General features: G+C 47.5%; 1 protein-coding gene across 1 annotated transcript; it reads right to left on the bottom strand.

Moving 5' to 3' along the window:
- Window positions 1-7,299: 7,299 nt before the first annotated feature.
- On the bottom strand, window positions 7,300-13,319 carry Il4 (interleukin 4). Its single transcript, XM_051180721.1, has 4 exons — window positions 13,188-13,319; window positions 12,873-12,920; window positions 8,506-8,658; window positions 7,300-7,410 (listed from the first exon to the last, which is right to left on the bottom strand). The coding sequence occupies exons 1-4, from the start codon at window positions 13,317-13,319 to the stop codon at window positions 7,300-7,302; spliced, it is 444 nt and encodes a 147-aa protein (XP_051036678.1).
- Between the last annotated feature and the right edge of the window lie 9,931 nt (window positions 13,320-23,250).

The raw sequence follows: 23,250 nt of genomic DNA, 5'->3' as shown, positions 1-23,250 counted from the left end.
TGGCAGACAAGTCCTAGGTATGCTTGGTTCTTTTGCCACCCCGCCCCCCCCATACTGCTAAGCTCTGCTTTTTGCATGGTTGCTGGGTCAAACTTAGCACTTTATTGCTGAGCCATCTCCTCAGCCATGACCCTTCCCTGCTTCGAAGATTTTATTTTATTTATATTGATTGGTGGGAGTCAGAGTCGGGAGGTATTTGCACATGAGTGAAATTGCCAGTGGAAGCCAGAAGGGGGAGTCAGCTCCTCTTAAGATGGGGTTACAGTTGGTCATGAGTCATACAGCATAGGTGCTAGGAACTAAATTCCAGTCCTCTGGAAAAATAGTATGTGCTCTTATCCTCTGAGCCATCTCTATAATGTCCCCTCCCTTCTCTGCATGCCTTTTGTTTGTTTGTTTGTTTAATGAGATTGTCTTACTTAGCCCAGACTGGTCTCCAACTATGTGTGTAACCAAGGATGACCTTCAGTTTCTGATCATCTTGACCCTGCCCCCTGAGTTCTGACATCACAGGCAGGAGCCTCCAAGGCTAGCCATCATTGCTGTTTCCTGCCTTCATCTTTTCCAGTGAATCACTCAATTCATTTGTACAACTATGTAGTATCTTAATGAATGATGGTCACTGGCAGCCCAAGTCCAGCAGGAGCAATCCAGGAGCTCTGAAGCCGGGGCCTGACCTTCAGGTTGAGGGGCGGAGCCTCCAGACATATTTGTTAGTGGATTAGCAGAATTGCTCCTTCTTAAGCCATTTCATTTGCAAAGCAAATCAGGTACTCTGTCTTCCTTCGGAAGCTGAGCCCTTGTGTGGGAAAGTGATGGTGAAGAGGCTACTTCAAAAACAACCTGTTTCCTCTCAGCATTTATCTTGGGCTTCCTGCGAGCCAACCTCCAGGTTACTTTTATCAGTGTTATCAGAACATCAGGTCGCCTTACCCAAACACAGTTATGGCTCTCTGAAGCATGGGACAGAAAGGATGTTCTCCCACACCTGCTCCCCTCCCCCTGGCCTCTCAGAAGGCTGGGGAAATTTGAGTTGTAATCAAAGGCTGCATTTCTCCATTTGTAGCTAAGAATTTAACTGGGACTTTACAACCGAATAAAATTTTCTCAGAGTCCGATACCAATCTTAACAAAGAGGATATTGCTTAACCCAACCTAAAAGTACCAGAGACGCTGCAGATGTCCTACACTGGCCTCAGCTTCTGATCTCCACCTAGAGTTTTGCCCCCCACTGGCCAGACAGCCTTCCTTCTGTTGCCAATTCTTTTAAGTTAGTATGCAAAATGACCGGTGGGCTTCGTTGTGGCAGCCTCGCACACAAACACCATCATAAAGTGTTTATAATTAGTGCCCTTCTCCCTCTCTCCTTCCCATCCTTCCTCCAAATAGTGCCAGCTTCTGCTTCTCTCAGATCACATGGCATCCCATCCACTCCATCCATGAAGATCCCTTCCTTCTCCCTCAATTCCCTTTCACTTTACCCATGTGCACACGCCCTGATTACACGCAGATTTAAATCCAGATTCTGCAGAAAACGGAAAAAAACTGTCTTTCTCAGTCTGGCTTTATTTTGTTTAACATAATCTCCAGCTATATCTACTTTCTGTGAGCATCATGATTTCATTCTCCATGCCTAAGCATGAGTCCATTGTGTATATGAACAACACTTTGTTTTTTTGTTTTTCGAGACAGGGTTTCTCTGTGTAGCTTTGTAGGCCAGGCTGGCTTCGAACTCACAGAGATCCCCCTGCCTCTGCCTCCCAAGTGCTGGGACTAAAATCGTGCGCCACCACTGCCTGGCTATGAACGACATATTTTTATCTGTTTATCTATCGATAGATTCTTGGTTCCATATCTTTGTGATTGTGCAGTGCTACAATGATTGTGAATGTGCAAGCTTCTCTGTGGTGCACTCAATTACAGTCCTTCTGGTTTATAGTAACTGAATCATACAGCAGGTCTGTGTTCAGGTTTTTGGGAACCTCCACACTGGTTTCCACAGTAGCTGCCCCAGCATACTTTTCCACCAGCAGTGTGTGTGTCCTGGTGCCTCTTTTAAGTGTGTCTTGGGATTGTGGAGATGGCTCAGTGAGTAAGGACACTTAACTGAGTAGACATGCAGACCTGAGCATAGATCACCAGCACCCACTTAGAAGCTGGGTATGGCAGCCCAAACTGCCTAAGGTAGGCAGAGACAGGTGGATCCAGGACACTCACTAGCCAGTCTATCTGATATGGTGAGCTCCAGGTTACATAAGATCCTGTGTCAAGAAGCAAGAAGGAGAGTTGGAGAGATGACTCAGAGGGTAAAGGGACTTGCTGCGCAAACCTAACAACCTGAAGGAGGGAGAGAGAACTGACTGCACATAATCACTTGTGCCGTGACACACACACTCACACACACACACACACACACCCTCGCATACTCATATGTGCATGCATACACTCATGCACACAAACATAGACTCATATACACTCACATGCCCACACACATATAATCTAACATTCAGTAAAAGGAAGTAAGATAGTGATTGAGAAAGACATATGGAATTGCCTGGCCCTCACGTTGTAATGTAAAGTCACATGCTTGTGCACATACATACAAAGGCCGTCTGGAGAGCTAAGCTGGGAATGTCATAGTCTCAGGGTGGGGGACCCAGAGCTGAGGGTGCACCTCACAGTAAAGTGCTTCCCCATGTGCACAGGCCCTGGGTTCGACCCCTAGGACAGTGGGGGGGGGTCTTTTTTAAGCTATTGTTTTGTTTTAAGAGAAGTCAGTTCAAGAGACATCAGCCACAACCGCTACCCAAGTGACCATAGTGCCCAAGAGTGGAACTCTACCTTGTGTTGAATAAATTTTAAAAATGACCCAGTCGGCACCCCACAGTTAACAAGACATTGGCCCCAAAGCTAGAGCAAGCCCCTGCCTCGCCTTGGGTGGAGATTGACAGAGCTGAGACCTGGCCTGAATGTTGATGGGCCACACTGTGACTCTCCCACAAGGAAGCTGTGTGCTGCGTTTTGCCTCTGAGGATGTTGATACTGTGGGGGTGGGGTGCCACCTGAGAGGACAGGTGCAAGGGGACAAGAAAAACTGAGGTCACAGGCCATGGTGCAGACCCCTGGGTCATTTTAAAATTACATTTACTTACTTGAAAGTGCACACGTGTGTGCATGAGCACTTAGGAATACGTGTGTGTGTGTAACAGCCAGTGTGGTAACTAGAGGGCAGCTTCTGGAAGTCAGTTCTCTCCTACCATGTAGGTCCTGGGGACCAAACTCAGGTCTTCACAAGCTTGGTAATGACCCTCTTTATTTGCTGAGCCATTTTGGCTGGCATTCTCAGTAGAGGCCAACATTTCTTAATGCATCCCCCCCCCAAAAAAAGTTACACACATGACACAGCTATATGGTTTTGTCATTCACTTATCTAGTAGATACTTACTACATTGCCAAATGCCAGTTAAAGATAACCTATCCAGTGGCTGAGGGCAAAGGCAGTGACAATATGAATGAATCATGGAAGAGAGAGCCGATGATGCCACCTTTGCTGTCAGTGACCGAGCGGGCACTGGCTGTGGCTTAGGTGGCCTCCATAACTGCTCCAATCACAAGCCTCATGCCTTTCACTTAATCCTGGTTTCTGCACTCACGTGCTTTATATCTTTCCTTAACCTGTGTTCTCTTCTTCTCTTGATCCAATTGGAGGCTGGTGGTTAGATGTTTAAATCCAGGTCCAGGACCCCCTGCCTGAATGCAAACAAGAATGTTAGTATATCCTGACCATCTGAGCTTCTTGTGACTGACTGACCTAGAACTTGTGTATGTGCTGTGGTCTTTTCTAGGTCTTTCTTTTTGACAGCCTTTCCTTTATCATCCTGGCCTCACATACCAAGTGCAAACCCACAACTCATATCCTGTGGCAGACACAGCTCACATTAGCCAGCACATGCAAATAAGCTTCAATCAAAGGAGAGAGGAAATTAAATTTTTCACTGTGTATCTTCCCCAATTGGCCTTAAAAGCTTTTATTGCCCTTGGCACACTGGTATTTTATGTGGGCAGGGTGAAACTGGCTGTGGTCAGGGTGAGATTTTAAGCTTTTGATTTGTTTCCCCTTGTTTTGAAGGGGTTAAAAAGTTGATATATATTTTTGGTGTGATTTTAGTATTGGTGTTAATTTTCGTCACATGCATGTGATTGAGGGTCAAAGGAATGCCAAGTCACTGTTACTAGATTCATCCTCCTTCACAAAGTAGCTTCTGAGGGGCAAGTGTGATGCCATGGGGCTTGGTTAGTTTTCTCCTCTCACTACCATCCCTTTTAGATAACAGTGTTATTAAGATATAACTCTTGCCCTTTAAAAAAAATATGTTTTGCTGGGTGGTGACAGCGCACACTTTTAATCCCAGCACTTGGGAGGCTGAGGTGGGTAGATCTCTGTGAGTTCATGAGTTTCAGGATAGCCAGGGCTACACAGAGAAATCCTGTCTTTGAGAGAGAGAGAGAGAGAGAGAGAGAGAGAGAGAGAGAGAGAGAGACTAATTTCATGCATGTTTTGCCTTCATATATGACTGCACAATGTGGGTGCAGTGCCTGTGGATCCCTTAAAACTAAAATTTCAGATGGTTGTATGTTGCCACATAGGTGCTAGGAATCAAACCTGGATCACCAAAACAAAACAAAAATTTATCTCTTATGCACATGGACAGGGGTGCATGGACACACACACACATACACACACACACACACACACACACACACACACTGGACTGACTACCAACATGAACAGGGGCATGTGTGTACTGACTGTCCACCAATAGCCACCTCCAGCTTTGCTTCATTCCTCCTTAGCCCAAGTACCATCGTATTACCCCCTTTTGTTTTTATGTGTATTGGGGTTTGACTTGCATGTCTGCATGAGGGAATCAGATCCCCTGGAACTGGAGTTGCAGACAGTTGTGAGCTGCCATGTGGGTGCTGGGAATTGAACCCCGGTCCTCTGGAAGAGCAGTCAGTGCTGTTGACCACTGAGCCATCTTTCCAGCCCCTTCTCTTTGTTTTTTATTTCTCCAGTGGCTGTCGTCATACTTTCAAAGATTTCTTAATTCATTCTTTACTTTTCTTCGCTTTTTATTAAGAAAACTTTAAAATGTGGGTAAACAAAGCCGTTCACCCTGTGACCTGTCCACAGCCATAGTCATCAGTAACTCATGTCTACTCTCTCAATTCTTTTGAGATTTACTCATTTTGTGTGTGTGTGTGTGTGTGTGTGTGTGTGTGTGTGTGTGTGTGAATTGCCTACATGCATGCCTGTGTTCTGCATGTAGTGGCCCAAAGGTCAGGAGAGGGTGTCAGGTGCCTCAGAACCCAGAACTGGAGTTTCAGACAGCTGTGAGCTACCATGTGCTTCTGGAACTTGAACCTAGGCCCTTTGGAAATGGAGCCAATGCTCTCACCCAATGAGTTGTTTCACAAACCCTAACTCATGACTACAAGGAACTGTTTTCTTAGTTATCAATTTTAGATATTACATATTGATTTCCTTATTGAAAAATTAAAGATTTACTTCATGTTTTTCTGGAGGTCACAGAGAGTTGAGGCAAAATCTCATTTATTAAAGTTGAGTATAACTCACATTCTTTTTAAATGTACTTTTATTCTTTTAAATTGTATGTACATGTGTGTCTGTGTGTGGATGTTTGCTGGTGAGGTCAGTGTCCTCAGAGGCCAGAGGTGTCAAATCCCCTGGAGTTACAGCTAATTACAGATGTGGGCGCTGGGAACCAAGTTGGTCCCTTTATCGGGAACAGCAAATGCCTGTGCCTCCCAAGTGCTGGAATTAAAGGTGTGCGCCAACAAGCCTAACCAGTGCCGCCTGCTCCTAAATAGTCTGTCTGTCCATCTTGGTCACTGTCTTAGTTCCTGCTCTTGCTGTGATGACACCGTGACCAGGGCAACTCAGAAAAGAAAGTATTTAATTTGGAGCTTAAAGTTCCTGGGGGTTGGAGTCCATGATGGTTGAGCAGAAGCCTGGTGGCATGATGGGAATGGCCTGGGCTTTTGAAACCTCAGAGCCTGTCCCCAGTGACACCTCCAACAAGGCCACAGCTCCTAGCCCTTCTCAAACAGTTCTGCCATTCTTGCTCCCACCACCACAGTCTCCCGTGGGCCTAAGGCAACACCCCACGCCTGGCTTCCCTGTGCAATTTTTTTTTGGTAAAGTTTTCATAGGTCTATTATGTTAACAGTTTTAAACACTTAAATTTCTTGTTTTTCCTTAATATACTGTGGTTGTATGTACATATGATGCACATATGGAGGTCAGAGGGTAACTTTGCAGAGTTGGTTGTCTTTTATGTGGGTTCTGGGGACCACGCTGGCCTGCCTCAAACTGGATTGTAGGTGTGTGCCACCAATTCCCTGCCCTTTACAAAAATATTTCAAAACATTTCTGGCTCTTGTTTGGTCAACTGCAGCCTCTGCTGACTGAGTGACTCCTGCCCATGGGAGGTGCCATGTTTCTTTGCTCCTGCTTATTGTGTGTGTGTGCATGTATGAGTGTGTGTGGGGTGTGTATTGGGGATTTGAGTGTGTGTGGGTTGGGGGTGTCAGAGGATAACCGCATGGAGTCAGTTCTCTCCTACCTACAGATTCATCTCCCTGCCTCTTCTGCACTTGTTTTTATGCCTACATGCATGTTGTGTGTGTGCCATGCATCCATAGGAGGCCAGAAGAGGGCATCAGATCCCCTGAAACTAAAGTTACTGCTTTAAGCTTCCATGTAGGTGCTGGAGATCAAACCTGGGTCCTTTGGGAGAGCAACGAGTACTCTTAGTCACCAAACCATCTCTCTAGCCCCCTTCTAATAATTTATTTTTATTTTATGTGCATCCGTGTTTTGCCTGTTTGTATGTCTGTATCAGATCTTGGAGTTACAGACAGTTGTGAGCTTCCATGTGGGTGCTGGGAATTGAATGTGGGTCTTACAGAAGAGCAGTCAGTGCTCTTAACCACTGTGCCATCTCTCCAGCCCCCCCTTCTGTCCTTTGGTGACCTTGTGCATTATGTCTTTAATGAGAAGTGGGACTCCTTGAGGAGGAAGCCAGCTTTCTGTTGTACCCTCACACCACTTGTAGCCACTGTAAATTAAACTGGTTTCTGTAACAGCATAAACTATGACCTTATTGCCAAGTGAAGTGTCATTAATTGTCATTGCTGTTAGATTACACAAATATTTTATTTTATGAATTATAAATATATAAATATTTAAAAAATAAACCATTAAAAAGTCATAAGTTAAAACGTGGAACTTCCACACTGCCAGTATTTCTTTTGCATGATCCATCTTAGGCTTTCCAAGAAGTCTTTCAGGGTTGTGTACGTGGACACATTCACACTGCAGCTCTTCTACAAAAGAAACCGTTCATTGTGTGAGTACATGTTTGGATCTCTCTACTGGGCCCGTGTGCTCGCTCAAGCCGACTCTGGTAGCCTCCAAAGCCGTGTGCAAACCCAGGCTTCCAGAATGAGGCTAGCAAGATTTGGCCTGCTTTTTGGCATGTGTTCTGGTCTGCCTTCAGGATGCCACTCATCTGTGGAGCAAGATAGAAGTCTCACTGCCCTCCTGCCCAGGAAGCAGACATACTTCAGAGCGCGGACACTGCATGTAACAAGGCGTCTAGGAACCACCCTCCATGCTGATGCTGCAGTGTGGGTCTCAGTGCCATGTTATGTGTTACGTAGCTTAGACCAGCCACCTTGCTTACAGAAGCTTCTGTTTCTTTCCTTGGGGACCCCTGTGGAGTGGCAGTGCCTAGTTTATCTATCAGTGACAATCCAGCCACCTCCTTGTTCCTACCCTGTACAAGCCACTGCCATCACTGTCGTGGTCCTGTGGTGATGGCCCTCCATCTTTTTCCCCACCCAGGGGCCAATGAGAACAAATAACACTCCGAGCACCCATGGGCTCCACCCTGTCAGTAACTCTAGGTATTTCCTTCCATCCTTGGGACAGCTTCCGAAGGCTCATGTGAACCCAGATGCTGAACCTACTTCTCTGTTTTTGGAGACAGGCTTTCTCTGTGCAGCCTTGGCTGTCCTGGAACTAACTATGTAGATCAGGCTGGCCTCAAAATCAGAAATCCACCTGTCTCTGCCTCCCTGGTGCTGGGATTAAAGGCTTGCACCATTACCTCCTGGCTTAAATCTTAACTGATCCATCCACACCAGAACACATGCATTTCATCCAGGCATTTGTGAGTTTCATGGCCTGCTTCCTTACTTAATACAAATACCTGCTTAAAGAATCAGCTCCTTCCCAGCCACCCACTCTCTTCATTCCTACGTCTTTCTTCATAGCACGGACACAACGGGGCATTGCATTGTTGTTTATCTGCTCCACTGGAACAGTCCATGAGAGCAAGAGTTCTGTCTGCTTGCTGGTCTTTACTACTGCCCCTACAGTGCCAAGTCTTTTGCAAGCTGTTGTTCTGCCCTGCTTACCAGTGGAGAGAATTTGCTGATGCCCCTGTAGAGTTTTTTCAGCTCTTTGAGAATCTCAGAATTGTTCTTCAAGCACAGAGTCACCTCACGTGGGAAATAAAACTTGCGAAGCACCTGGGAAGCCCTGCAGATGAGGTCCTTCTCCGTGGAGTTCTGCAAGGAAAAATGATGTAGGAAGCTTGGGTTTGGACTTGAGCAGGGGATTTTCCTACCCCAAAGGCAGATCTGCTACACTTGGAATCTATATGAAAGTGTTTCTGTACAATCTCCCAGCTTCTTTTCCGTGGAGGGTTTTATTTAGTAAAGTCACCCGCCTAGGTAAATGGCAAAGTGGGGAGCACCTGTCTGCATCCTTGGTCCCCATCTTTCTACTGTGTGGGCTTTCCTTTCTGGCCGAGGTGCCCACATGAGCTCTAAGCTAGCAGTAGCTCTTGATCCTGCATGGTTCTTAATGTTTGCTGATGGCTGAGTGTCTGCTGTCAAGAACAGTGTAGTGTTTAAAGATGCTTATAGTCCCATGGAGAATTAAAGCATGTCCCTCAGGAAGTCAGAGATAGGAATGCAGTGTGGGCAAGGTGTCCAGGAGCCTGGCCTAGGGGTCAGGAAGAGCTCCTGAGAGGGCGCTATTGCCCTGGGCCTTGGCTGGGGCTTCTGAGAGAGGCCTCTGCTTGTCTTTGGTAGAAATAAGAGCTCTTCGCTTTCCCCCAAGGACTCAGGTCTCAGAAGACAGCTGAGAACTGCCTCTGTCTATACCCTGATGTGTGCATGACCCTGCCTACTTTGCAGCCTGCACACGGAAAGTCTGACGTCATCAGGAGCTTGTTAGTGACTCTCATGGCCCACCCTTGGCCAGCTGAGCCAGGATGTGCTCTGACGACACCAGGGGAGCCGAGAGGGAATGTGTTGCCCAAGCAGTTGCTAGCTGTTTTCACTTTTCACAGTTGCCTTATTTCCCCCTATTACAGATTACTTAACAAAAATGAAATCACTTATCCCACCAGCCAGCGGTAACTCTTAACTCTTATTCTGCAATTATTCAGGTAAATATCAGGATTGGGGGCAAACTCAAAGAACTCAATGGTAAAGCACTTGCCTAGCATGCGTGAGGGCCCATGTTCAAACTCTAATACAGAAGAGAGAGGGAGAGAGAGAGGGAGAGAGAGAGAGAGGGAAGGAGAGAGACAGAAACCAAACATCTTACTAGAGTTTTGTTGGTTTGAGACAGGGTCTCTCTGTGCATCCCTGGCTGGCCCAGAACTCACAAAGATCTGCCTGCCTCTCCCTCCTGTGCTGGGATTAAAAGTTTGTGCCACCACACCTGGCTTATCACTATGTAACCTCTAAAAATAATGAGGTTAAAGATGGAATAGAAAAGAGACTTTACCAAGTGGGGACTCTTCCAAAGAATTTGTCTCAAAGGCAGCTTCAGCAGGGACCTTCAAGTTTTAGTTCCATTGACTTTGCCTCCAAGGATGACATGCCCCCCACTCACTTGACTGTGTCTGCCTGAGGAAGCCCTGCCAGGTGGGTCTAGCCGCAGCTCTGTGAACAAGCACACAGTCAGCCAAGCTTGCACCTCTGGCCTCACCACAAGCAAGCCTGTGGCTCACAAGGGTGCAGGAAATGGCTACCTAGGAGGTATCTTCTGTGGCAGCAACTGTTTCAGGTCCCCAGCGGTCTCCACCAGCCTCACTGAGGCCCAAGAGAATTTAGTCCTATCCCCACTGCATTTCTTTATCTCTGACTGGGCCCAAATCTAATCAGCCAGTGCTTTAGATGAGGTAATCTTTTAAAATAAATAAACCAGGCAGGCCACGGTGGCCTATGCCTTAATCCCAACACTTGGGAGGCAGAGGCAGAGGCAGACAGATCTCTGAGTTTGAGGCCAGCCTTGTCTATCTACAGAGTGAGTTCAAGAACAGACTACAAAACTACACAGAAACCCTGTATTGAAAAACAAAACAAACAAACAAATAAATGGGGCCAGAGGAGATGGCCCAGTGGCTAGAGTGTTTGCCTTACAAGCGTGAGGACCTGAGTTCAAACCTCAGAGCCCAGGCTGGATGTGGTGTTGTATCTTAGTCATCCCTGGGCTGGAGAGGCAGGGACAGGAGGGTCCCTGAGGCTCAGTGACCAGCCAGCTCAGCCTATTTGCCAGTGAGAGACTGTCTTCAAAAAAGTAAAAAGGCAACAATATAGAGGGTGCCAGTGTGTGAATGAACACATATATGCATGCACATACATACATGTGAACATACATTCAAGCATGAACATACACACACACACACACACACCCTCAGAGCATCAGGGACTTCCATCTTTAATTCTCTCTAGTAAAGAGTAATTACCCCACAATGGCCACCCAGAAGCCCTTCACAGAACAGCCAGCTTGGTGCTTGCCACACGCTTTTCCTAGGTCACCGTCAACTTCCTGGCCACTGTAGTCTGTGACGCCAGGGATTTATCTCAGAGCACTGTTCCTGCCGCCACCTGGGTGCTTTCATCCCCCAAAGGTAAAGTAAATGGATAAATGTACTAGATGTTGGAAAGGTAGTCTCTTGGGAACCCAAAGAAGTAGTCCCCGTCAAGGCAAGCTTGTGGGCTCTATAGAATACCCTTTCCCTGGTCAGAAATTCCACACTGGGAAAGTAAGCTATGCTGAGCCTTGGGTGGACAGACAAGAATGGGGGGCGGGGGGCAAAACCAGGAGGCGCTGAAGCATTCTGTGGAGAGCCCAGGAAACAGGAGTGACAGCAGCCACGGAAGGCTTGTTCTCAAGCGCACGTCAGTGTTGGGGCACACACTGACTAAGAGCAAAGCCAGCATGAGGGTAGGGGGTGGGAGTGGGGCACGCACTGTGGTCTAGATACAGGCTGCACGGCCCTCCCTAGGCTCATTGCTTCCCTGCAGCTGGGTTATACACTTGGTCAGACTCCTAGAGTCTTACACAAACACTTTCAATTACATTCCTAGAACGGGCCTCCATCCAGCCCTCTCATGACCTCCAGAATCAACCTTTCTATCTCTAAATGTGGACACCGAGGCTCCAAGATATATGAAGATCTGCCAAAAGCCAGAATGGCCAGTGAATGGCAGAATTGCAGCCAAAACCAAAGGCTGTCACCCAGGCCTGGCACTTCTCTAGGCCCAGTTCCCAGGAGCTGGTCCCTGCCCTGGGCTTGCTAGGACAGCACAGTAGACTCAGCTTCCGGTAGCTGCCATCTGAGTTGGAAGGACTCAGAGAATCAGTAGATACTTAAGGCTACATAGATATAAAACAGTGAGGTATATATACATATATAGGCACACATACATATGTGGATAGGCATATATGTACACACACCTGTGAATGTGTACATATATACATACATGTACATTTGTCCTTCAGAAACTCACCCTGGAGTAACCCTGAACAAAGTGAGACCATTCAGATGGCAGTCATGTGGCAGTTCCCCTGTGAATCAGGAGGAACGTCTTCCTGGCCTGGGTGCCAGGCTATGACCCCAACTACCCCACAGAGCTTCGTTCCTGACCTCACTCCGTCCAGCACACGTGGGAAGCAAGCAGTCGGGAGAGCACTAGTAAATCAAGGCTGGGGGCTTTTCATTCTCACTTGTGTGTTTCCATGAAAACAGGAACTGAAGTGCACAGAGCTATTGATACAGAGGTAGCCAGTCATGTGTTTGTCAGAGAAAATGCACTATCAGCTGTCACATCTGTCCCCTCCCACTACAGATGGAGGGGTGGGGGTGAGGCAGTGCAGAAGCAGGGTCAGATTCCAGCCAGAGGACAGTTCTAAACTAGGCTGAAGGGGGCTGGGGTGGGACAGTGGGAGCTGAGGGTCCACACACAGGGCCGCCATCCCTGCTGGCTGTTCGGTGACCAGGCTGAGAAAGGGGAGACCTGCCGGGACCATAGGAAGTCTCTTAGACAAAGTGAAAGCCCTTCTCAACCTGTAATCTCCATATCTGTTTCTGAAAGAGTATTTGGTTTTTCAGAAATGCATGGGCCAAAGGAAGAGAAAGAGAGAGGAGAGAGAGAGGAGAGATAATTCTCTCATTCAACAGGTACAAATTATATATATATATCTATGTTCCAGATACTGCGCCAAGACTGGGTGGGTAGGGACCCCTGCACCCTGGGTTAGTCTGAACAGATCCAGGTGTTTTTTGACATATCTTCTAAGTCTAGTGAAATCCAAAACTGCAAACAACACTGGAGTGTAACTCAGTCTCCACAGTGTATAAAAATGCCTCTTTGGGGCCCGCTAGTTTTCTGCCGCAGAAGTTTCTCGTTCAGACACTCGTGGGGAGGCCTCCTCTGCCACCTCTCCCATATGCCGAAGCAGACCCCAGGGCTCCACTTACCTCCCTTGCTGTAAGGACGTCTGGGACGACCATCTCCGTGCATGGTGTCTTGACACGAACAAAATGGAAAGATAAGAATTAAATCCAGGCAGGACAGAGAAATCGTCAATACACCTCTCATTCCCTTGTCCCAAGAAAACTCCCTTCAGCCTCTCAGTCGAAAGTATCGGGGTCTCATGAAGTCTGCCTATGTCCCTAGTCCTGCTCGAACCATGAGCCACCGACCTCTCCATCAACTCAGATCTTCTAGCCTAGAACCGCTGGCGGCAACATCACCTGAGCATCTGAGGAGATGGTGCCAGATAGCGTGCTCACCCCTTTTTCTGTGACCTGGTTCAAAGTGTGGATGATCTCTTTCAAGGCTCCCCTGTAGCATCCATGGGTCCAGTTCCCAGTACATGCTAGAAGGCAGAGCAGGATGGCAGCTAGCTGGGGCCTGAGACCCATCAATAGATCTCTACCGTCAGTGATGGGAGACAATTAAGTTTATCAAGAGACGCTAACAATGCAATTCTGACAGAGATATCTCTATATATAGAGTTAAAATTGCTGAAACCAAGGGAAAGTGAGTTTACATTGGAAATTTTTGTTACACCAGATTGTCAGTTATTTTGGGCCAATCAGCACCTCTCTTCCAGGAGAAAAAATGCCTCAGAGAAGCAGGTAAATTTTCCTGTGAAATCAGACCAATTGGAAAATGAAACCCTTTTTTAAAAAAAATCTACAAAGTTTCAGCATAGGAAATTACACCATAATCAGCCCCGCAGATTAATCTTATCAGCATTGGGGTTGCCACTGGCTTTGCTTTTGCACAGAAGGAAGAGGTAGCAGGTGTCCGAGTGTGTTGGTGCATCCTGGGGAAAGACAGAGTAATATCAGGAAAGACAGCCGTGCATAGCATCTGGGCTTGGCTACTTCCTGCCATGGGGGCACCTTGGAAACTCTGGTGTCTTGGGAAACCCGACTCTGTGTTCTTCACTGATAGAAGGATAATGGAGGCAGACCTTCTCCCGACCTAGCCCAGCTGTTCTTACAAGTTTGAGGTCTTTGGAGACAGATAGGTGACATCAGGTGGGATGAGCAGGACCATGAGGTCTTTACCAATAAAGATATCTTGGGGAGGGTTGATGATTACCCCTTCCAAGGTAGAAGCCTGAGGAATGGCTGCTTTAAAAAAAAAAAAAAGTTTTAAGGAGCTTTAGAGACTGACTGTTCTTCCAGAGGACCTGGGTCCAAGTCCCAGGACCCACATGGTAGCTCACAAGCATCTGTAACTTTACATTAGAACAAAACCAAAAAACAGTGATTGTTAAAAACATAAATGTTAGCTGGGCGGTGCTGGCGCACTCCTTTAATCCCAGCACTCAGGAGGCAGGGGCAAGCGGATCTCTGTGAGTTCGAGAACAGCCTGGTCTACAAGAACTAGTTCCAGGACAGGCTCCAAAACCAAAGAGAAACCCTGTCTCAAAACAGAAAAAAAAAAAGTTTAAGATATAAAAGCAAAAATAAAAAATTTAAACACAGAGACCCCGCCTCAAAAAAAAAAGTTTTGAAAATTAAGCATTTATTTTGTGTGTATCTGTGCATGTTACAACCTGAGTATGGAGATTAGAGGACAATCTGCATTGGTTAGTTCTCTCCATCCACTTTGTAGATCCTGGGAATTGAACTCAGGTTTGCAGGCTTGACAGCAAGCACCTTGCCCCACTGAGCCATCTCCCTGGGCCCAAGAATGGTTGGCTGCTTTTAAGGGAACTTAAACACATCCTCAGCCAATCAGGAAACAGCCACATCTCAGCGATTCCCCAGTTGTCATCCACCCCACTGTCCTCATCCAATGCATCACCTCACACCAGCAATAAGCCCACTGGCCCTGCCATCCGCCTGGAAAGCAAGGTCTTTGTGCAGTGACCCCTTCACTCCCATCCTCTGTACAAAGGGCTGTTCTTCCTATCCCCACCCTTCCTTCTTCCCTTCTTCCTCCCTCCCTCCTTTCTCTTCTTTTCTTTTCTTTTCTTTTTTTTTTTTTTTTTTTGAGACAGTTTCTCTGTCTGTCCTGTCTTCATGTCTTAGCTGTCCTGGAACTCACTCTAAGGCCAGGCTGGCCTCAGACTCACAGAGATCTGCCTCCCAAGTGCTGGGATTAAAGGCACGTGTTTTAAAATAAAAATATTTGAAGGTTCTTCCACTGAAGCCCAGATGAACTTGGAAGTCATGTAGCTGAGACTGGCCTCCAATTTATATCAATTCTGCTTCTGCCTCCCGAGCGCTGGGATTATAGGTTTAAACCACCACATCTGGCTTTCAAAGGTGTGTGTGTGGTGTGTGGTGTGTGTGTGTGTGTGTGTGTGGTGTGGTGTGTGTGTGTGTGTGTGTGTGTGTGTGTGTGTGTGTGTATGGTGTGTTTTGGTTTTTCGAGTCAGGGTTTCTGTGCATTGCTTTGGAGCCTGTCCTGGAACTCACTCTGTAGACCAGGCTGGCCTTGAACTCACAGAGATCCTCCTGCTTCTGACTCCCGAGTGCTGGAATTAAAAGCAAGTGCCACCAACTCCTGGCCAGATATTTTTTTTAAAAAAATGTGCCTGTTGTAAAGTTGTACACAGTGGCATGTTCCTGTAGTACTAGAGACACAGTCAACGCTTGGGAAACGCTTACGGATCAGGCACTGGTGACAAACAACAGGCAAATTCCAGGTCTGTACTCCTTGGCCAGAATAAAGGCCAGATCTCTTTTTGGGCGAAGGAGATTCAGTAAGAAAAATAAATCAATAAAGCTGGGTGGTGGTGGTGAGTGCCTTTAATCCCAACCCTGGGGAGGCAGAGACAGGTGGATCTCTGAGTTCGAGGCCAGCCTGGTGTACTGAGTGAATTCCAGGACAGCCTCCAAAGTTACAGAGAAACCCTGTCTTAAAAAACCACAAAAATAAAATAAAATAAAACTGCCAGGCAGTGTTGTCACTCTCCTTTAATCCCAGTTTTCAGTGAAGAGGCAGGCAGATCTCTGAGTTTGAAGCCAGCCTATTCTATAGAGTGAGTTCCAGGACAGCCAGGGCTACACAGAGAAACCCAGTCTCAAAAGACCCCAAGTAAATAAATAAATCATTACTCGGAGTTGGAGTTTTCTTCCACTTCTCTGTGGATCCTAAGCTCTCACTCAGCCTTCATGGCAAGCCTTTCCCTGCTCAGCATCTTGATGGCTCTGAAGTTGATCCTGCACTATGCAGATGGAGGAGAGGTAATTTCTGTTTTGTTTTGTTTTGTCTTTAGAATTATTTGTTATGTGTCTGAGAATTTTTGCTTTCATGTGTGTACCAAATGCACACCTAGTGCCTGTTGAGGCTTGAAGAGGGTGTTTGAACTCTTGGAACTGAAATTCCAGATGGTTGTGAGCCCCTTGTGGGTGGCAGGAACTGAATCAGGGGTCCTCTGGAAGAGCAGCCAGTGCTCTTAACCAGGGAGCCATCCCAAAAGGGGTGACATCTGTTTTGTTTTGCTTTGCTTTGTTTTTCTAGACAGAGTTTCTCTGTGTAATAGTCAGAGGTGTCCTGGAACTCACCTTGTAGACTAGATTGGCCTTGAACTCACAGAGATCCACCTGCCTCTGCCTTGAGTGCTGGAATTATAGGTGTGTACAACCACTGCCAGGCCAAGGGTAGAGTTTTTGAGAAGAGCATTTGGTAGGTTGCCTCTAGGACAAGCAACTATTCAGCTTGGGTTGAAGAGTTTGACTGGGGTTGAGTTTGCAAGTGGGCAGGGCTGGGTCATTGGAGTTTATCCTCCATGGCTGGAGGAACCGTGCAAAGAAGGGACACAGGACAGCTAGGGGAGAGCTGGATCCCTCTGAACACTTAACTGCTGTGACCCTGTGGGGACGACAAGGGTGAGTCAGAAAGGAGTGTAATATGGGAACTCTTTGCTCAGGAGCGAAGTTTGGTTTGTCTTACTTATTTCATTGGTTGGATGTGGCCAGAGAAAAGAGGGTGAACTTCCCAGACAGCGGCAAGTTTTCCCAAAGGGAAGAAGGGATGGTCCACCCTGCCCCACAGTGACAGATGGCTGTGAACAGAGCTGATGAGGCAGAGGTTGGGAAAGTTAGTGCTTGCCCTGTCTGGGATGAAGGAGAGAGGAAGGCAGGTGACTGTCACAAACCCTCCCCCACCCTTCCTGTGAGCTGAGGGCCACAGGAGCAGTTATGTACACCAACACGGACAGCTCCTTGTCACTGTGACCACGGGAGGATCATTAGCCCTGGGCCTCAGATTCCTCAGAGTAAAGGGGAAGCTGTGTGCCTCCTCCCTCGAGGGCTCCTGTGAGCAGTCGGAAAGCCATGGAAGGCACTTAGCCCTTGTCATCCCATGAAGAGGTTGCCACAAGGGACATGACTAAGAAAGAAGACTCAGCCCCAGCAGCATGCTAGGCCTTCCCTTGTGACCTTGGGCCCATGTGACCTTGGCCATACCCTCAAACTGCAGACGATAGCTGTACTTGTTTTCTGAGGTTGTCGGGACTACTGAGTTCAGGTACTTAGACAAGCACCCAGCACACAGGGTGTTCTGTGTCAGGTGCTTGATGATTTAATATGCTGGTTGTGTGAATGACTGAAGTACTCTATAACCCACATCTGGACATTCCAGCTTTGACACCTGGATGCTGTCCACACCTGCCCCTCCCATATGTATCACTTTGGGACCCATGCTTGTTTCTGAAGAGTTGGAGTGTTGTCTCTTCAACCCTAAGATTTATGGACCTGCATAGTGGAGGAAGCTGACTCTCTCTTGCCATGGGCACTTTATTCGGTAAAGGGAGGTGGGAGCAGATGGAGCATTGATGGGGCGGCCCGAGTGGGCATAGACTGGGCCGTGGACCCTGACCTGGGCCTGGAACTTGGGTGGTGCAATGCTGAGATGCAGCCATAATGGACTTCTAACACCTGATAAGTCACTCCAGGAGAAAACTTGGCATCCTCACAGCCCATGGGACGAAGAGGACAGTGTCACCTTCCTTCTGCCATGCATCAGTCTTTGGAGAAACCAGGTCCATGCAGACTCACTTCAGTGGATGCTCAGATCTGCCAGTAGGAACAGTCAAGCCGCATTGTCATATGCACTGTTAAAGGGGGAAAGAAATAGAACTGAGCAAAACAGTTATGTCCTTAGAGCTGGTGTCCCCCACAGTCTGCTCACCTAGGTGGAGGCTTGCCTTCCCTTCTGTCCCTGTGGCTGAGGAAGAAGTCCCTTCCAGCTCTTCACAGGTGAAGAGCTGGGGCTGGTATTGTGGGGCCAAGTGCCAGGACGGCAAGATGCAGCATGTGGGAGGCCCAGTGTGCTGTCTGTGAAACCCTGGAGTCAGTGAAGGGACAACAGACAGAGGGGACAGTCAGAATCTGCAGCTGTCCTGAGAGTCACCAGTGTGAGAGTGGGAGGAGCCTGTGACTTAAGTGACTCAGCAATATCATGTCAGAGTTAAGACCCGGGGTCGGACCAGGCGGTGGTGGCACACGACTTTAGTTCCAGCACTCAGGAAGCAGAGGCAGGGGGATCTCTGCGAGTATGAGGCCAGCCTGGTCTACAAAGTGAATTCCAAGGCAGTCTGGGCTGTTACACAGGGAAATCCTGACTCCAAAAACAAAAACAAGAAACAAAAAAGACCGAGAGTTGGGGGCTAATAAGATGACTCAGTGGATCAAAGCCTGACAACCTGAGTTTAATTCCCAGGCCCACACAGAGGAAGGAATAAACTGACTCCCTGCAAGTTACCCTCAGCTTCCACACACATCTATACACACAAGTATGCATATACATGTGTACACTCATGCACATATATCAATACACACATGTATATACACACACATCTATACACACTTGTATACACACATACTTGCACACACATCTATACTCATGTATATGTCCATATACGTATACACACACGTATACACATCTATATACATACATATGCACACACATATATACACATATATATGTATAGATATACATACACATACACATGCACATGCACATGCGCGCACACAAAGAAAGATGTTACCCGCCTTTGAATCCAGCTCCAGATGACTTTCTGAGTGACACTGGGTAAGTTATTCCATCTGGGTTTCCCAGTAAAGCCAGGCTGACAATAGAATAGGGTTGTGGGAAAACGACATGTGATATGTGGTATAAGTACCTGGCACATTAGGAAAAAAAGCATAAGCATAAACACATTTGAAAAAACATGAAACAATCCCCAAACCCAGCTGTAGTCATCAGCCGCAGTGGTAGGGGTAACATCACTCGAGTTGAATGCACTTGGGGGTGAGTGAGGACACAGCTGCAGGTGACCTGGGTTTCTGGCCCGGGAGCTGCCCTTCTGGGAGATAGGGTCTCAGGTTGGCAATGCTGAGCTGAGTGGCCACTGTGGCTCTGAGCATGGAGGAGTTTCTGCAAAGTTTTACTGGTTTGAGAGATGTGGAAGCATAAGAGGTGACCCAGTAGGAGTAGGTGGGCTGACCAGGGGCCCTGCACAGGCAGGGGCAGAACCCCAGGCACTGAGAGTCTCATGGCAGGTGGGAGGTGAGTGGAGATAAGAGTGATTGAATTGATAAAATGGTGACATCAGCACAGTGGCTCTTGTGCAGTGGGGACAGAGGTACAATTGAAGGACCTAGATGACACAGAGTCTGTGGTGTGGCCTCACACTATGGAGGGCAGGCTTCAGGAGGCATATGGTGTCCATAACTCAGCTTTGAAGGTGCACACCCAAGCTCAGGCTTCTCCTACACAGGACAAACAGACCTCACCTGCTGCGTCCAGCCGGTCCCAGCCTCTACTCTCACTTGGGTTAGTCCTTGTCAGTAGGGGAGTAAGGAGAGCAGATATGAGACAAAATTGGCACTCACGTGCTAACCACTGGGATTGGGTAACTGATACCAGAGCAGTTCTTTTGTAAATATTTGAAATTTTCTATGATAATTTTGTTTTTCAAGACAGGGCTCCTCTGTGTAACTCTGGCTGTCCTAGAACTTTCTCTGAAGACCAGGCTGGCCTCAAACTTACAGAGATCTGTGTGATATATTGTTTAGGTGATATATTGTTTATGATCTAATAAAGCTGGCCTGAAGGATCAGAATGCAAAGCCAACCACAGCCATAGAAGCTGGGCAGTGGTGGCCACACCTCCAATCCCAGCACTCGGGAGGTAGAGGCAGGCAGATCTCAGTGAGTTTGAGGCCAGCCTGGTCTACAAAGCAAGTTCCAGGACAGCCAGGACAGGAGCAGGGTCTCAGACCTGGTAATCAGTCTCCAGCCACATTGAAGACAGGAAGTTAGATCTTAGTTTCAAGTCACTGGGAAGACAAGAGCTCCACTTCTGCTTGGCAGAGGTAAGAGCCACTGGCTGGCTGCTTTGCTTCTCTGATCTTAAGCTTGAATTCCAATCAATGTCTGTCTCTGGTTTTATTATTCATGTTTCAGAGATCTGCCTGCCTCTGCCTCTCAAGTGCTGAGATTAAAGGCATGCACCAGCACCCACTCAATTTATGATAAATTTCTTAGAGGCTGGAGACATGACTCAGCAGTTGGTGACTCAAAGGTGACTCAGCAGTTAAGAGTATTTGCTATGTTTGTGAAGGACCCAGTTAAGTTCCCAGCACCCACCCACATCAGGTAACTTACAAGTACCTGCATGTAACTTCAGCTCCAGGGATGGGATGCCCTCTTCTGGCCTCCTGGGAACAATGCATACACACACACACACACACACACACACACACACACACTTTTTTTAAACTTAAACTGGTATGGGGGCTGGACATGGTGGCTTACACCTTTAATACCAATACTTGGGCAGCAGAGGCAGGAGGATCTCTGTGAGTTCAAGGCTGCCTTGGTCTATACAGCAAGCTTCAGGATAGCCAGAACTACCTTGCCTCAAAAAACAAAACAAGCACAAACAAAACATTGGTATGGGGCTCGGAGGTGTAGCTCCATGGTAGAACACTCTAGTATGTAAAGTACTTGTCTTCATCTCTAGCTCTGTAGAAAAATGTGTATGGAGAATGAATTTAAATATATGAGGCTGGGAAGATGTCTCAAGGGTAATAGAGCTTGCCGAGCAGGCATCAGGACCTGAGTTCAGCTCCCCAGAAGGCCTTTACCCCACACACAAATAGAAAAATCACAAAAACCTTATGTGTGTATGATATGCAGTACATATTTTATGCATGTTTACTTTATATAATAGAGTATAAATATATAATGTGCACATGTGTTGCTCACACACCACTCTCCAGGACTAGGCCGTCTCACCCTCCACTGCTGTCTGCCCGCCTCTCCCACCTCCACCTGGGTCTCTGCAGGAGCCAGGTGAGCAATCTTCCTAGCCCTGCCCTTGTGCCCCACTTTGCACAGCTGCAGGAATGTCTCTGTTAAAACCAGAATCAAAAAAAACAAAAAACAAAAAACTGAGTCAGGCTGGGCAATCCCAACCCTTGGGAGGGAGAGGCAGGCAGAGTTCTTTAAGTTTGAGGCTAACCTGGTCTACAGAGCAGGTTCCAGGACAGCCAGGACTATTGCAGAGAAACCCTGTTTCAAACAACAAACAAGCAAACAAATAAAACAAAATCTGAACAGGTATGGCCTGGCCTCAAGCCCTTCCTCACAGCCCTCAAATGCTGATCTCTACCTACACCTCCTGAGTGCCAGAGTTAGGCCTCAGCTGTGTCTGGCCAGGTCTTGGGCCCTTACAGTATTCTCACCTGCTGCTCTTCTCCTCCTAATGCCAAGACTTTCCTCACATGAGTTCTGTCCAGCCAGACCTCTGCTCTCATCCTATCTCCTGAATGAGTGCTCTCGGATTCCTGTGCTCTACTCCTACTGCAGGCCAGCTTCTCTGTGAAGTTGCAGAGCTGCCTGACACCCCTGTGCTGTATGCTCTGCTGTTGCACTAGATTTGACCTTGCTGTGCTCAGAAACCAGATCAGTGGTAGCTGGTAAGGCTGCAGGGAATCCTTGCTGGCTGGCTGGATGGATGGATGGATTGGATGGTGGATATGTGTGTGTGTGTGAATGGTTGGATGATTGTTTGTATGTATGTATGTATGTATGTATGTATGTATGTATGTATGTGTGCATTATGAATGGTTGGATGATTGTATGTATGTATGTATGTGTGCATTATGAATGGTTGGATGATTGGATGGGTGTATGTATATATGTATTTGTGTATGTGAGAATGATTGGATGGGTGGTTGGTTGGATGGTTGGATGATTGTATGTATTTATGTATGTATGTGTGTATGTGTATATATGAATGGTTGGATGACTGGATGGGTGTATATATGTGTATATGTATGAATGATTGGATGATTGTATGTGTGTATGTATGTATGTATGGATGGATGGATGGTGGGATGGGTGGTTGGTTCACTACCCACCACAGATCTGAAGCCCTGGAGACCCAGGAGAGCAGAAGGCTCATCTGGCCAGGCTACAGCCATGCCTTCCCAGACATGAGCCCTTCCTGAAAGAGCTGGGGCTCCCAGGATGCTGTTAATCCCTTCTCCAGCCCCAGTCCTGACTTGTCCCTTCCATGAACTTCAGGAGTGTCCTGCTTTCTATATTAAATTTGCCTTTGCTCCTAGCACAGCTGGGGAATGGATGTATGCTCATGATAGGAAATGTACTGGCAGAAGTGAGAAAGCAGTGAGAAGTTGATTTTTCTTCCTTGATGTCCCTTGAACGCCTCCAGTGTGGGCCTGAATAGGGCCAGAGATCACAGACCTACAGGCCCGGGGAGCCAGTAGCCAGGCTGCTTCCCCAGGAGGGCTTCAGGAAGAGCTGTGCAGCCCCCACACACCGGTCCCCTGTGATGCTCAGAGCGGAGGTGACGAGATCTGCTATATTTAATTTTGGTGCCTGCGTCACCTCTGACCACACAACAGCCCAGACAGGGCAGGACTGGGGGTGTTTCTCAAGCACTCACTCTGTGAGGGGATCACTTTCCACTCGAGATGGCACTGAGGAGGGGAAGGGAGAGAGAGCAACAGAAAGTGAGGTCGTAAGTAGAAAATTGGTTCTGGGATTTCGAATGGCTTCGTCATGGGGGCCCTCCCTGGCTGCCGAGAAATCAGTTGATCTGGGAAAGTTCGTTGCAAGCCATGCGCTCTGTCACTTTTGGGTGGAGCTGAGAAATGAATGAAGATAATGAGGCCTCGTGACTTTTAGTTTTCAGAGTTAAGAGAGGGCAGTGTGGGGGAGGGTGACTGTGGACACAGCCCTAGTCCCAAGGAGCCTAAAGCATGGGACCACACAACCAGGGAGCCTGCAGCCGAGACACACGACCTGTCACCATCTCAGTATGGAGAGGCAGGGCTGAGGTTGGTTCCCACTG

The sequence above is a fragment of the Phodopus roborovskii genome, unplaced genomic scaffold, assembly GCF_943737965.1.
Source record: "Phodopus roborovskii unplaced genomic scaffold, PHOROB, whole genome shotgun sequence".
Taxonomy (NCBI): domain Eukaryota; kingdom Metazoa; phylum Chordata; class Mammalia; order Rodentia; family Cricetidae; genus Phodopus; species Phodopus roborovskii.
The sequence above is the reverse complement of the archived record's forward strand: the minus strand, read 5'-3'. Positions and strand labels throughout refer to the sequence as shown.